Source organism: Vanessa atalanta, chromosome 19 (genome assembly GCF_905147765.1).
Source record: "Vanessa atalanta chromosome 19, ilVanAtal1.2, whole genome shotgun sequence".
NCBI lineage: Eukaryota > Metazoa > Arthropoda > Insecta > Lepidoptera > Nymphalidae > Vanessa > Vanessa atalanta.
The window spans coordinates 3,710,940-3,726,069 of NC_061889.1; the positions used below are offsets into that span (position 1 = coordinate 3,710,940).

At 31.8% G+C, this 15,130-nt stretch overlaps 1 protein-coding gene across 4 annotated transcripts in view; it reads right to left on the reverse strand.

Annotated features, from left to right (window-relative positions):
* Positions 1-15,130, reverse strand: part of LOC125071511 — a 221,628-nt gene that overhangs the window by 3,138 nt on the left and 203,360 nt on the right. For all 4 annotated transcript variants that reach the window (XM_047681796.1, XM_047681795.1, XM_047681794.1 and 1 more), the window contains 3 exons: positions 1,336-1,514; positions 786-937; positions 185-389 (listed from right to left, as the gene is read on the reverse strand). In XM_047681796.1, the coding sequence (XP_047537752.1) occupies positions 185-389; positions 786-937; positions 1,336-1,514 (536 nt within the window). The remainder of the gene's footprint in view (positions 1-184; positions 390-785; positions 938-1,335; positions 1,515-15,130) is intronic.

Genomic DNA, 15,130 nt, shown 5'->3' on the forward strand with positions numbered 1-15,130 from the left:
AAATCCGTTAATATTAATATATTAATTAAATCTCATATACATTATATAGTACATTTATTTATTCTTAAATTGGAAAATTTGTATAACTTTCGTACGGGAATAAATAGAATAAATGAAAACTGAGTGCTATTTCCAAGTTAAAACAATTTACTTGTAACTTTGTTAAATTAGATTAGGTTAATACCTTTTTCTTATCGAGGAGCGATACGGCCAGCTGTCTGACGTGCGCGGCCAGCTCGGCGTGGTCCGCCAGCGCTGCACCGCGATCGCGCAGCGCTTGAAGAGTTGCGAGGTCACCTCTTAAAGCGCCTTGCAATTCTCGCAATGCGCTTTCCCATTCCGCCCACGCACACACGGCCTTCTCCAGTGAGAGTAGCTCGTTAGATGTGCTGATAGAAATAAGGACATAGGATTACTATTTAGATAAAATAAATACGGATCATTAAGCGATTCGTAAGTAGTAACAAATAAACTTTACGTCGACAAGCAGGTCTTGTTTCCTGGCTTTGAAAGTGGGTAATTTCCTTGTTTTGATAAGATACCTTCGTCTAATATTGTAGGTAAATAAAAATATCTTACAACAGAAATGTAATGGTCAAAATTTTACAGCACAAATTATCTACTTTCCAAACGAATAGAAGCCAATTAGTCGTACCGAATTATATAATTGGTGTCCTCAATTGAAGTGGAACACGAAAAGCAATTAATTTTAATTCTAATATTAAATAAAATGTACGGAGACAAAACCCGGTTTCGTGTAAGTGAAAACGTATGAAAATAATTACCGTTGATGAGCGTCATCCCAAGCAGCCAGTAATGCTGTCAGGTCTCCGGTGAGACCGCTATCATCCGACTCCATTTCGCCGAGCGCGCGTCTCACCGACACCGTCAGCTTGAGCATTGACACCTTGCATTCTAGGAGGCGGGAAAGACGCTCCTATGGAAAATAAATATTTTGTTAATAACATGGCCGTGACGTTCATGCTGGGCGAACATAGTATTTAAATTAAATAAATCTATTAGTTGACTCAATATGTTGTCTAATGATACTTTGATTTGTTGACGATCCAAATGATTAATAATTTTTTTATGGAAATATACTTGCTTGAATATTGATATTTGTACTAATTGTTGGCACATAGTTCAATAACATCAATGCCCTTGTTATACTCGTCGACTTTTTAAATAAATCATATTCTTGACAAATATTTAACCTGATAACACGATGAACGTAATATTGGTATGATTTTCAAGTAATCAACGACATATATGTATTCCGCTCCGACTTTTTCTTCATTTAATTCGGTTTCAAGTAAAAATAACCCAAATGCCTACCTTAAGCTCCTCGATCCTTCTGTGCAGTTGAGCCCGAGTGTGCGGCTGGGGAGCGCAGTCCCCAGGCTCGCAGATGTCATCGAGAGTTTCTCTCAACGCGGTGATTTCGCGACGCAGACGTCTCGCGCTACCACGTCGAATTGCGGCCGCACGGAGAGCCGACCATCGCGCTGATACAGCTGCAAACAAAATAACATATAAATATTATTTTGATAAGAAAATTAATTTAGATATAATTTAAGCTATTAAAACATCTCGCACTGATACAAATGTCTTAGATTTTGTAAAATTTGTTAAATTATTAATATAATTCATGTTCTAAAATAAATTATTGAAGTAGCAAAGTGAACATTATCAATTGCTTGTAATTCGTTCGTAGAAGGCATTAGCCTGGTTAAACAGTAGATCATTATTCAAATGTTAACATTTTGATAAGCAAGTAATTTGTGAAAACCAAAAACGTTTCGTTAAAACAACATTTAGTAATACGTTAATATCATTTCTATTATATTCCTATATATTTTAAACCTACAAAATCTATTCTTACTTGAATCATTGATAAACAAACTGTTCAATGGGTCGCATTTGACATTTGAAACAAATAGTTCGCCATTCATAAATATGTAGAGCTATTCAAATCCATATTTGAACGTTGAAGGCGTCAAGTCTCACACAAAGGCCGTACAGAAATAGCCGTCCATACAAATACATTACATAGATTCAAATGGAGATGTTCAGATGCTGGTATTTAACGTACGCGTGCAGACATGCGAAATAATGCGAGTTCTAAGGTATCTAAACCTTCAATATTTATATACTTTCCACGCGTTAGTCACACACGCATACATACGCATATATAAATAACTACATACATACATTTATAATATTATTTTGTTTCAAAGTTTTCTCTCAACGATGTTTACATTCCTCTATAAACTTAAGTGTGTAAGACTTGGCTCAAGATTGTGAATTAAAAAAAAATAATTAGACATAATATTGTCTTAGATTTTCGCAATTATTACACATTGAAATAAAACTAGTTTTTTAACGGATTTAATCGCGTATATTAATTATTTTATTTTAACATCCCGACGTTTCGAGCACTTTGCAGTGTTCGTGGTCACGGGCAGACTAAGGTGACATTTGTCTGTTCGAATTAAAAAGAAAGGAAATTTATAAAAAGAAAGGAAAATTATACCAATTAAGAAATCGTTGGCGGTAGTTGTAAATAATATTTCTTTTTAATTCGAACAGACAAATGTCACCTTAGTCTGCCCGTGACCACGAACACTACAAAGTGCTCGAAACGTCGGGATGTTAAAATAAAATAATTAATATACGCGATTAAATCCGTTAAAAAACTAGTTTTATTTCAATAATTAGACATTACACGAGCATCATACTTCCATACTACTTTCTTTCAACACGTAAAGTTTTACAAGAAGAAAACGATAAAAAAAATATAAGATCAGTGACATAAGCCTTATGTTTAGTAAGTATTTTTTACAACTCGAAGGCAATAACTCTATAAGTACCTTTGTTCTGGCACAAAACCAACTTGCAATGATACATACATTAACCCACTAACTCGCATAACTCTAATATTGCCAGTGCAGGCGACCTACATAGTGCCAGAGTATGTGCCAGGCACATCAGCTGAATGTAAACAAAGTATTTTTAACGGTACACCTTGATTATGTTTAAATTCAAGTCCTATAACGGAAGAATTATTTTATTTATATTCTGGTTTAAGTATACATTTACAGGGGTAGGTACTCAAAGATAAAGGTACTTATGTTAAATAAGTACCATAGAATAGATAAGAATGGACAGAAGTTAGAAGAAGAACGTATTTAGATTGTTGTGCCTTTACTGGATTAGTTTTGAAAGTTTAATTAATTTCTACTTCCGTCAGCTTTAATCAACGCCACGATTGGATTACGAATAAGTTATTTAAAATAAAATTATCTAATCGTACTTCTTAGTTACTTACCTACTTTCTTATCTTAGCTTTATTATAGTTTCATTAGGTTTTGTTAATTTTTAAAGATCAGTTAATTTATCAGTAAAAAAATCCTATTAGTTATTTTTTATTCAATTATTTAAACATCAGCTGCAAGATGGATATTATAGTTTATAATATTTATAATAGCAACACTGAAGAAAAGGCGTACTTAGTAAATGTGTGCAAGTACAGTTGTGACATTTAATTGAGAACAATTTTCATAGAGAGACAATTCCAGGATTCCTGGACGGGAATCAAAAAAATAATTCTAATATAGAGAACCAGTTTAAAATGATATTTATATTTTAAAAGAAAACGATATAATAAAAAATGTGAACGAAGTTCAACGCGCTGGTTTGTTCAGCGTAAAAAACTCAAAGTGACGAGTGTTTTAAAGAAATCTGTATTTGTAAAGACATTAAAGAACATCATGAAATATTATAGCTTGCTTAACGGGTTCTGGAGTTATATAAGGACATCGCAACGAAAAAAAGAGAGCGGACAAGGCGACTCAATCAATTAAATTCAAACATCTCACTAAAACTTGATTATTGATAAATTACATATAATAAAATAGATGTGATGTAAATAAGAAAAAAAAACTAAATTAAAATAAATGAGAAGAGCTATTAGCGCTCATTAACAAAATATGAAATAAATTTAAATCTAAAAGCCGATACGACGATATGCTATTAGCTTCTCAGATATAGGAAGATGGTAATTACTTACACAGCAGACTTTGATTAAAGAAATCTTGCACACATATAATATACATCTGAAATAACTTAGCGATTATGATATTATACATTTATTGAACATTATAGAAACGATACATCTGTTAATAAATGTTGTATATTTGATATCATGTTTAAAAATAAAATTGTAGTTTTAGTAAGACACGTACAATGGCTTTTTAATAGCTATTTTAAGACAAGGCAAGTAACCAGGATGACTAACACAGATATTTGAATCTGTTAAGATCATAAATAAGGGTGACAAAAGACATTTTCATGTGAGCGTGATTATAATAGGCGCACTAAATGGCACAAGGTCCATGAACTTTCTGTAATGCACGATAAACTAACGAATTGATGCTAGACGTCAACGATCTGATGACTTTATAAAACACGTTTGCGCTCACCAAGCAGATTATCTTTTACCTAGAATATTTTTCTAGTAATTTATTTAAAAGACAACTTTTTGTACTGAACATTATAAGGTACTTTTTTTTTATAGTTGTAATGGAATAGACGTTTGTCTTCCATCTCACCTGATGGAAAGTGTAGATGAAGACGAAGGTGGTACACGTCCATCCAAAAGAAACCTGTTCACTGTACTCTACATTTACACTTTAAATTTTTATCATTTCAGAATATAACGTTGCTATTGAAACTTTTTAAAAACCTGCATTTCATCCTTCTATCTTCTGGTATTTAGTATAAATTTACTTAAGTTATCACTAATTTTTAACTATCCAAGCACTCAAGAAGAATTTACATTTTCAATTTTAAAATGAAAATCATACAATGGTCGAAGGATTTTTAAATCCGCTTTCAACAGGAAAACGAATAAAATAATAAATTTATAAGTAGCCTTTTGAAATGACAATTTATATAATTTTCATTCGAATAAAGTAAACTGACGAGAAACTTTTAAAAACAAAAGGAAATTAATACATTCTTTTAGACTTCCTGTAAATGTGAAAATAATATATACAGAGATCATATCTGTGAAAATAACTGCCAGTAAATGTCCCACACTGTGGAGAGGTTTTGGAGTTTGTGGCTTGACCGATTTTGATCTCAGAAACTTCGGTTTAAATAATCGTATTTTAGCCACTAGGACGTCTCTGCTGCTAAGCTGATTTAAAATATGCCAGATTATATATTACAACGAACTAAATGGTTATACCCAACGTCAATTGTTTCGAGGATCGATTTGGTGAATAATCAACAAGCAAATTGCGTTCCGCAGGAAACCAATTTGTGTTCCGTGGCCGACGAGTCGTCGTCGAATTCAATGACCTAGTACTCCCTGTTGAGTGGATAATTTGCAAATTGGATATGTACCAGTAACTTAGGAGGTAGTTTGATCCAATGATCATGGAAGTTATTAATTAGATTATCGTTTATTAGTGTTTATCTTCTTTCATATTTGTTTCAATATTAGACATTAAAGAATCAATTAAATTTTGGTTACAATATACTGAGTATTTATATTTGAATATATCCAACAGTTTTCATGTGATGCAAATCTTACGAACTGTGAAAAAATGTGTTTTCGATGGCCTCTGGCCTTTAGCTATTCATACGAATTTTAATGACGTACAGTTCTTTGCAATACACATGACCTTTAACCTATTTACGTAATAAGCATCGAATGTATAGATGTTTTCGTTTTATAACGTAAAATAAATGTTGATTTAAGTTATAATTTTCCTAATATATTCTTTTAGTATGACAGTTGATTTTACATTCACAATTGAAAACTCATAGAAAAATACAAAAGATTGGAATCAAAAGCAGTCGAAAGAAAATTTGAGAAACCTATCGATTACTATCGCAAACTTAAGCATTGCTTATCAAACAATAAGCACTGTTAATGTTCGCGTTATTTTCACGGCATTGCGTGAGTTTGATACGCTCAGATGCAAATATCTTCAAGTAATGGAGAGGTATGTCCAGTCCGTTACGACACATCCTCAACGTATAAGTGGTGAAAGCAAACAAATTGTATAAGGTGTTATATGCTCAACGGTAAGTCAATGGCATCGAATATGTATGGAGAGAAAATTCCGTCTGGAAAAGTTAAAAATTTAAATATTGCGAGACATTTTGAATTAGCATTCTCAGATAGAAAATTTATCATAACATGTTTAATGCATCGTAAAAATAACAACTAAAAAACTCACGTTCATATTTCATTTCAATTATGAACCTAATTATTTTTCACATTGAATATAACACCGTTTATATCATGAGCACGACACGAACACTGTACCTGGGTAAGGCGGGAAATAATTCCGATCCATTATGACAGTGTCAACTCGATCGTGCGCGGGAGTCGACGAGGCGGCAAGGTCAAAACTGCAGCAACATTAAAACTGTTCTTTGTTCTTGATGAAGTCTCTATTCCAACCACATAGAGACTATATCGATTTAGCATAAAAGTCCTAATCGTTGTCGGAAAATTTTAAATTTACACATGTTAAAAAGCAAGAAGCGCACTTATTGCTTGAAAAGTAAGGTATAAATTGTCTTGAAACTATCTGAGACAACTGCAAATAGACTGTCACAGACGGGAAACTAACGTTAGTTTAGAAACAATCTATTAATGTAATACGTTTGAAAATAGACCTTATTTCTAAAGCAAGTGACGTTCTGCAAGTGTAAATAATATGCATTGCAATACACCAAGCAGGTAGTCAGTGTCGAATGCAAGGTGACCTCGTTATGAAAGAAATTATTTTTAGTTTCGACAAATCAATAAGGCCAATAAATTGCAACGTTTGTTCTTTGAACAAAATCTAGTCTTTGAACGACTCCTTCCCAAAATAAGCATTGCTATAGAAATTTGATTACTACACAAAATATGATAGAATAGGTTATCGCAAAATAACGAAATGACTTCTAACCTTCTGCAATTAACCCAAATATAATAATCGTGAACCAGATGAGATCTATTGAATCTTCATCCTATTTTGATTTTTGAAGCAATTAATTTTAATTGCCATTGCAAAAATGATTCATTTATCAGACTGATGACATGCAACACTGGTCCAGTCATTCACCTTTAAAATTCCGCTATGCAAGCGATTAGTAAAGCATTTCATACCAAAAATGATGCAGGAACTGCTCACGTGAGTAAAATAATAAATTACGTAAGTAATTCAATCACGTAAGCTTATTACGGTGTCGAATCAATCGGATCGATATAATAACAGCGAATTCCTATTATTATCATCATATTATCTAAAATTACCTTTTATGTAAGCTATTTTGAAGTAGAGAAGAGAAATGCTGGATTTTTTTATTAGCAAGAACTATGAAATGAACTCTTAGGTTTCTTTTAATTTTTAAATTGGTATACTATATGAAATATCTCCTTACATGATCATTCAATATCAATGATAAATTATTGATAATTACTGGCGTTTATATAATTTTGTTCGTACTAAATCTGTTTCCAGCAGTAATCATGACTATACACTACGTAATAATTATAATTCACGGTGTTATATAAGTTACATTTTAAGTGCAAATGATGAAAGAGCTAACCAAAATAATAAAAAAACCTTGGAAAGAATCGAAAACATTTCTTCGAATCAGAATCGAAATTATTTCTCTGTTACTATAGTTTTATCATGTGTGCATTGATCAACAGGAGGTTCTCAATCATCCGATACAATGTAATCTCCGGAGTTCTGTTATAAGCTACTGTTCTAGTTGTAGACAAGGTCATTTGCATGAACAAATTGACGTATCACAATCTGTTGGCACGAATGTATCTGCTACTGGTTGCGTAAGCGAATGCATTTGTGCAATTGCAACATGATCGCCAGATAATGGACTCCGAGAAAAAGTCGATTCTCTCTCGACCTAGTTTTGAAAGCTCGATGAAAACGACGCATCATCTTCAGAATGATTCGCTTTTATACTTCTTAATCGATTATTGGACGCTACGTTATATGTACACTTATATGATAACAATCACTTAGGGCGTCTTATGAGTAGTGTACCTACATGTTTTATAATTTGGTTTATGCGTATGCAAGAACAATTTATTTAAAACATAAGTTTCTTGAACAGTTTATTAAATTAAACTTGGGCCTCAAGAACATGTACTACGTAAATGTTGAAATTGTGGGCACTCGCTACTTTAAGGATTTTTTATTTTAATTTATCTATATTATATGTTTCAAATAAATTTATTTAACAATGTGTCATTAAGTTACACATTTTATTAAGTTATAAATATGGACATATATTGAAATACCTGTATTGTGTAAGCCGAACGAATCTTGTATCGAGTAAAACTCTTTAAATATATTGAAATTGCCTTTCAGAGATACGTTTTCATGTTAGGATACTAAAATAGCTCGGGTTGATCACAAACCCAAGCTTTATTTAGCTAAGTTGTATTACTAAGAGGCTCAGAAGCAAACACGTGGGTGAGTATGCATTACGAAAATGTTAATGATATTCTATTTAGCTTTGTTTCATTAACATTTATCTTAAAACGCATTTGAGAGAAGAGCCGAGATGGTCTAGTCGACAGAACACGTTTAGCTCGGCCAGGGTTAAAATGTAAGCAAACACCTCTGAGTTTTCATATTATTTTATGTATATGCATCTTTTAGTTCCTTGCATAACTAGATAAAGGGATATTAAGGCAGGCCATACTTGTCTTGTATTTGGTTTACTTACTAATAATAACGCTTCTCGCGATAATTTTTTAAAGTAACTTTATGTCCAGATTAATGTTCTATAAAAAATGTTTGATTAGTCAAAATAGTACTTGGTGGTAGGGCTTTGTGCAAGCCCGTCTGGCTAGATATCACCCACTCATCAGATATTCTACCGCCAAATAACAGTACACTGTATTGTTGTGTTCCGGTTAGAAGGGTGAGTGAGCCAGTGTAATCACAGGCACAAGGGATATAACATCTTAGTTCCCGAGGTTGGTGGTGCATAGGTGATGTAAGTTATGGTTAATATTTCTTACAGCGCCTTTGTCTATGGGCGGTGGTGACCACTTATCATCAGGTGGCCCATATGACATAAAAAAAAAACTTTATTTTTTCAATGACCGTAAAAACTAGTCTTTAATGTTTAACCAATGTCAATAAACGGTATATTATTATGACGTCATCATAATTCTCAAAGTAAATCTGATATAACTCATATTTAAAAATAAATACACAATTTTAAATATAGAATGAGTATATAACGAGTTTAAATTTCGAATGAAGACGAAATACAGGCTGTGCCATTAACAAAGTAACAAGAGAAACCTTCGATGCTAATAATGAGGAGCGTAGGAGTCGTTGTAGGCGCGACGACGGTCAAGTACACCATTTACTAAGTCGTATGTTTGTTCAGAAATATCATAATATTGTGACTCGGACAGTGCAATTATTTGTTCATCTTATAGATTGTGGAGTAAGAAATAATCTTATCGTTAGTTAGTTCATTTAATATTACTGTCCTAAAAGTTTATATCTACAAGGATTATGTACAGTGGTGGGTTTAACGGTGAGCGGACAAAGAGTCCCCTAAGAGATCATAGGGATTTAAATCAGCATTCAATGCAAAAAATAAAACAGATACAATGGGAAAAGATGAACAGTAAAGGCAGAATAAATCTATGCTTTCGCAAACAATAAAGAAATTCACGTGCAAAAGGCTTCCTTCTATAATTATAATAATTCAAATTTAAGTCTGAAGGCCTCCAATCGTTTAACACTTGACTTCACTGACTTAAACCGCCACAGATTACGCATATTCTGACGGTAAACAATTAAAAATTTAAGCATTCAGCTCCTCAAAGGGGGGAACTGTTTTTTGTAGTTGCAAATAATTGCTTGATAAATTTTCAAAGTATAGATTTTACAAAGAAATTAAAAATATCAGTTGACACTTACCTATTTCCTCATTATTGTTATTACTCGTAGCGATTGTTAGACTCATTTTTGACATATTGTTTGAACAAGTGATATACTTTTACACTGTTTTTAAGATATAGTTCTCATGTTTGTAATGATACTAAATAACGTTGAATTTATATTGAGCTCACTTTTCTGTTATCAATACTAATATTTAAAAGATGTAAAATTTGTTTGTTTTTATGTTGGGGATAATCTACGTAAATAATGAACCAATTGTATACTCAATGGTTGGAGTGCTACAGGGTATTAATTATATTTTTATCATATAATATTCGTTATTAATAAATTGCACCCGTGTAAAGCCGGAGCTTGTCACTGGTTTTATTATAATATATAATTTGTTATCTTAGTTTGTAAATATTTTATATTCTACCACAAAGATAGATAAATCTAATATAAATAACTAGTTATAAAAGTTTTCATGCTTGAAATAAGCGAAGCATTAAATGTTCAACAGTTAACTTAAGAAAAATATTCTAAGATATTTCTATAAAAAATAGTTATATAAAATACATTTAATGAATGACTCTTGAATCTCATGTACTTTAATGTCAACAAAATTTCTCTTACTCCATACAAAAATTATTATGGCAGAATATTTGCGCCCTTTGCATTAGATAGCGAATACCAAAAAAAAAATATATAACAAATGTCAAAAGAAGCTAAATTTTTCAAATAAGTTTCATACAATTTCTAGTCAAACAAATATTTTAATATGCAATTTCACACAGTCGAGAAAGCGATGCTTCACGTTAGACAATGCTCGTATATTTATGAATAAGTATAATTATATAAGAAATAGCGGTTATGCGTGGGAGAGTTTTATTGACAGACGTTTATGATTATCAATTTTGTCCACGACTAAAGAAAACTGAATGGTATTGCGTGACAGTTGCATCACATGTGAAGAAATTTCACAGTCTTATCACGAGTTATCATAAAGGCATAACGCTAATATTTTACTAAACACAAATATTTGATATACAATCTTTGAATATATCTAATACGAGATAACTTATCGACATCGTGTACACATACACTTTAAGTCTTTCTGAAACTATTAATTAACAAATCGTTGACTAAAATCAACTAACACATAGGACATGTCTAATGGAATTTAGCTAGTTTTAGATGTTTTCTAATAGAAAACAGTTCATACAATGCAAAAGAAGTATCCGAGAGAGATAGCGGTACACGAGATGAACTAGAATAGCCGGTCGGATAACCGTTACAACCTGACAAACTCAATTAATCGACGAATTAATCTCGAGTCAAGCAACAATACACTGATTAATCGCAACAGCTCGGAGTCAGGAAACGATTGCATTTGTTTCTAAAGCAAAACAATAGTCTTCACAAATATTGTTCACGTAATCGTAATAACGTAACCATTGTCATTCTAATATAAATAGTAAAAGCAAACTCTTTAAAACTAAGCTCTTGATCAAATTACGATATTAATAAGTACACTAGACAATTTTGTCATCAGATCTAAAAAGTTTGTAAAAGCTTAAATCAGTCGAGAGTAACTGGTTTTAAATTTACTTGCGAGATTTGACCCACGTGAAGTTAAATAAGATCTTGTAATGTATTTCCACTTCTACCAAGTTGTTGAGTTCTATTTTCAGAATACTTTTTATAAACACAAATATATTTTTATTTTTTAAAAAACTTTATTACGTCATATAGTAAACAAATACTTATATATATATCCGCATTCTTAGCATACCATTTAATTTACATGTGGTTATATAATACATTATTATGATAATTAAAAGTATTTTTTTTATATTTGACCCTAAATACTGTGAACTGTATAAAACGCGTTATGTAAGTACGTTAAATAGTAACGTAAAGTTAGGTAATGATTTTATCATAGTAAAATATATAGCATATTCCCTTTGATTTACTTATGAAAATATTGAATGTTACAATTAATTACTTAGAAAATACACGACTTGAAACGATAAATACAGTTTATAAGGCTCGTTTCGCATTACATCATTTCCGGTCCAAATATTTTAAAAAGGACCGTTAAATCGCATGCAAAACAGGCTTTGGGCTTATCGAGTGGCGTATGGTGAAACTTAACCTCATGTATTTTAGCGAATCCTGAATGTCTACTTTCCTTTAGTCGAAGGGTAATATTAAGAACGATAATACCATTGATTAATTATAGATCAGCGACCAACCGTGAATTACAGGAGGATTTAGATTAGCACGCGACGCTGCAATTATGTCATTCCGATTATCGTGATGGTATTCATTGAATTCTGAATCTATTACATGGCTCTCTTAATTATTAATTTTGTTTTAGATTCCGAAGTGTAATTGAGATACATTTCTTACACGAAAATATCCCTTAATTTAACGTGTAATATTCGAGCCAAGTTTTTGTAACTTGTTTACGAAAACTGGCTTGCACGAGATATTTCTTAAAGATATAATTAAAATGAATATCGAATACACTGTTATAAACGAAAACCGAAAAGGAGCAAAACTATTTATAAGAATTATAATTAAAATAAACCTCTGTTCAAAATTTCAAGTTTTCATTCTCAATAGTTATGGCTGTATATTAATAGTTAGTCAGGACAAACAATAAAATAACGACCACAGATGACTAATTTCAACTGCGACAATATTATACGACTTGTGTAAGTTACCATAATCAGAGGTCACCTTAATTGGTACATGCGAGTTTTTGTATCGATCCTAACATCGGCCGTGATCTCAGTGATCATGTCAAGACTAACTAGATAGCAGGGTATAATCAATGCTAAACAAAGTTATAAAACCAGTTTTTTTAATAAGTAGTTTGTATAAATTTATCTTAGGTAACATTTATAATAAGTTTTAACTTTATTACCTACCTTGTAAAATTAAGTATTTTTAAATTCGAAAATATTGACTCAAATTATGAAATGTGTTAGAAATTTTAATTGTTATAATTATGGCATTTGTGTGATACGCATATATGAGACCTTGCAGTAACCTCTAAGCTTGTTAAGAATTTTAAATAGACGTATACGTATGTAGACTTAGATACCTCATTCAACGGTCAATAATTATCTCTAATGGCAATATAAAAAATAAAATCAAAATACCTAAAATCGTGGCTGTCTTTAAATTTTTACTTTCACGTGGAGAAACCTCAATTACATTTGCGGTTTTAATCTGAATAATCCACACAATTTAATTTATCCTATTCCAAAACAATGTAGCGGAAATTCTACTGTCAATTCATTTGTTATATTCTAAATTTAAAAAATTACGTCACATAATGGAACACTAAAATTTTTTTTTAAATTAAAATTATACAAGGTTCTTTTTATTCAGCCTACATGATTCATTTTAAAGAGTTACATTATGTTGAATGTATTGATATAGAAAAGGTTTCAACTAAAAAATTAGGGTTAGAACCTAAACAGTTTTTCAATATATATCGATATATGACTGGTAATAAATATCAATTTAATGTTATTCCGACTTTCATCTTAATTTATTATAATAGAGAGAAATTACGAGAACTGGTTTAATGATGTCATTCTTCAAAATATTCATAACAAACCAGTTATTCAACAAACGTTACGAAATTAGAAGATTTTAAATTAGCTACTTTAAAACAGTAGCTGTTTTTTTACAGTTGGAACAGATGTAATTTATCCATATGTAATTTGGAGTAACTATCCAAACCGTACAATATTTCCGTAATAATATGGCTAAGGGTCATTGAACTAAGGCACGGACCCTATTGTTTACAAAACAATCCTTATGTCACAAGTTATTATACGATGTTGAAATATAATTTAATAAAAATGTGTACTAATGGATCCGGATGATTATAGATAACGGTAATCATAATTATTTTATTAATGAGCGTATTTGAGACAACACGAAAATAAATATTATTTTCGAATAATTACGTATAGAATTGTCACGAAACAATTCGTTTCACAGCAAGTGCGTTATCGCGAACGATAGCCTAGAGTTTGTTACCCACGAAGGTCGCGTTTGTGTAAATATTTTGACAAACTTTTGGCAATCCATGAAATCACTTGGCAGTGACGAAATCTAAGTCATATTACGTTATAGTAATAAATGAAGACACAATTTCAATCAAATAAATAATGAAGCGAAAGTGTGAACTCGTGCGCATCTAGTTTCTTTGAGAAAAGTGAGCTCAATGTAAATTGCACTGGAGAAGCTGCGTAAACAACAGCAAAGGTTTTACATTCGTATATTAAAATTACCACAAATATTAAACTTGTACACGATTCACACGCGATAAATGTTGTAATATTAGCGCGCGGCACGTCTGCCGTCCGCGACGTTTACAGCTGATCTACTGTGGTATATTATGTACTTCACCTTTTCGTTTGAGCCGGAATTATCAGCGCTTGAAGCGGCTGCACCCAAACTATATACCGATTATCATAAATCAAGTAGAAACAAAGCAGCCATTAAAGCGCTGTACTGTTAATGTTGATGATATCATGTACGACACGAAATCATAATTAAAACGAGCGAGCTGCAATTGTTTTACGTATGTTTACGAAGTTCAAGGAAACCATGATATTTATCTCAATATGAATATAAAAAAATCTATTCGGTGGTAGGGCGTTTTCAGTCAGACAGTCTAGGAGGATACCACCCATTTATCGAATGTTCTGTTTCCGCCAAACAGCAATCTTTAGTTTTTTTTTTTGTGGTCGAGTTCATAATCACAGGCACAAGGGATACAATTACTCACTCATTCAATCACCTTTCGAAACGGAATCATCTCGGATCCATAGTGAAAGGAATGGTGGTATTTCATATAGTACCCATGTCTATGGGGGAAGCCACTTTCTACTAGGTGGGTCATTTTTCCATCTGCATATACATTTTAAATGAAAAACATGACATAACAACGCTAAGCTTATAATTTAATTTTCATCAATAATAAATGTTAATTTTAAGGGAATTTCATTAGACCGCGTGTGACGTCACACGTCACTTGTAACTCGATTAATTGAAATACAGCATATTGATAGCTCATCATCAGGTTATAGGACATTTTGTAGCAAAATAAAGATATCCAGGATAAAATCAAACATTTTTTTTAATACCGAAATTCCGAG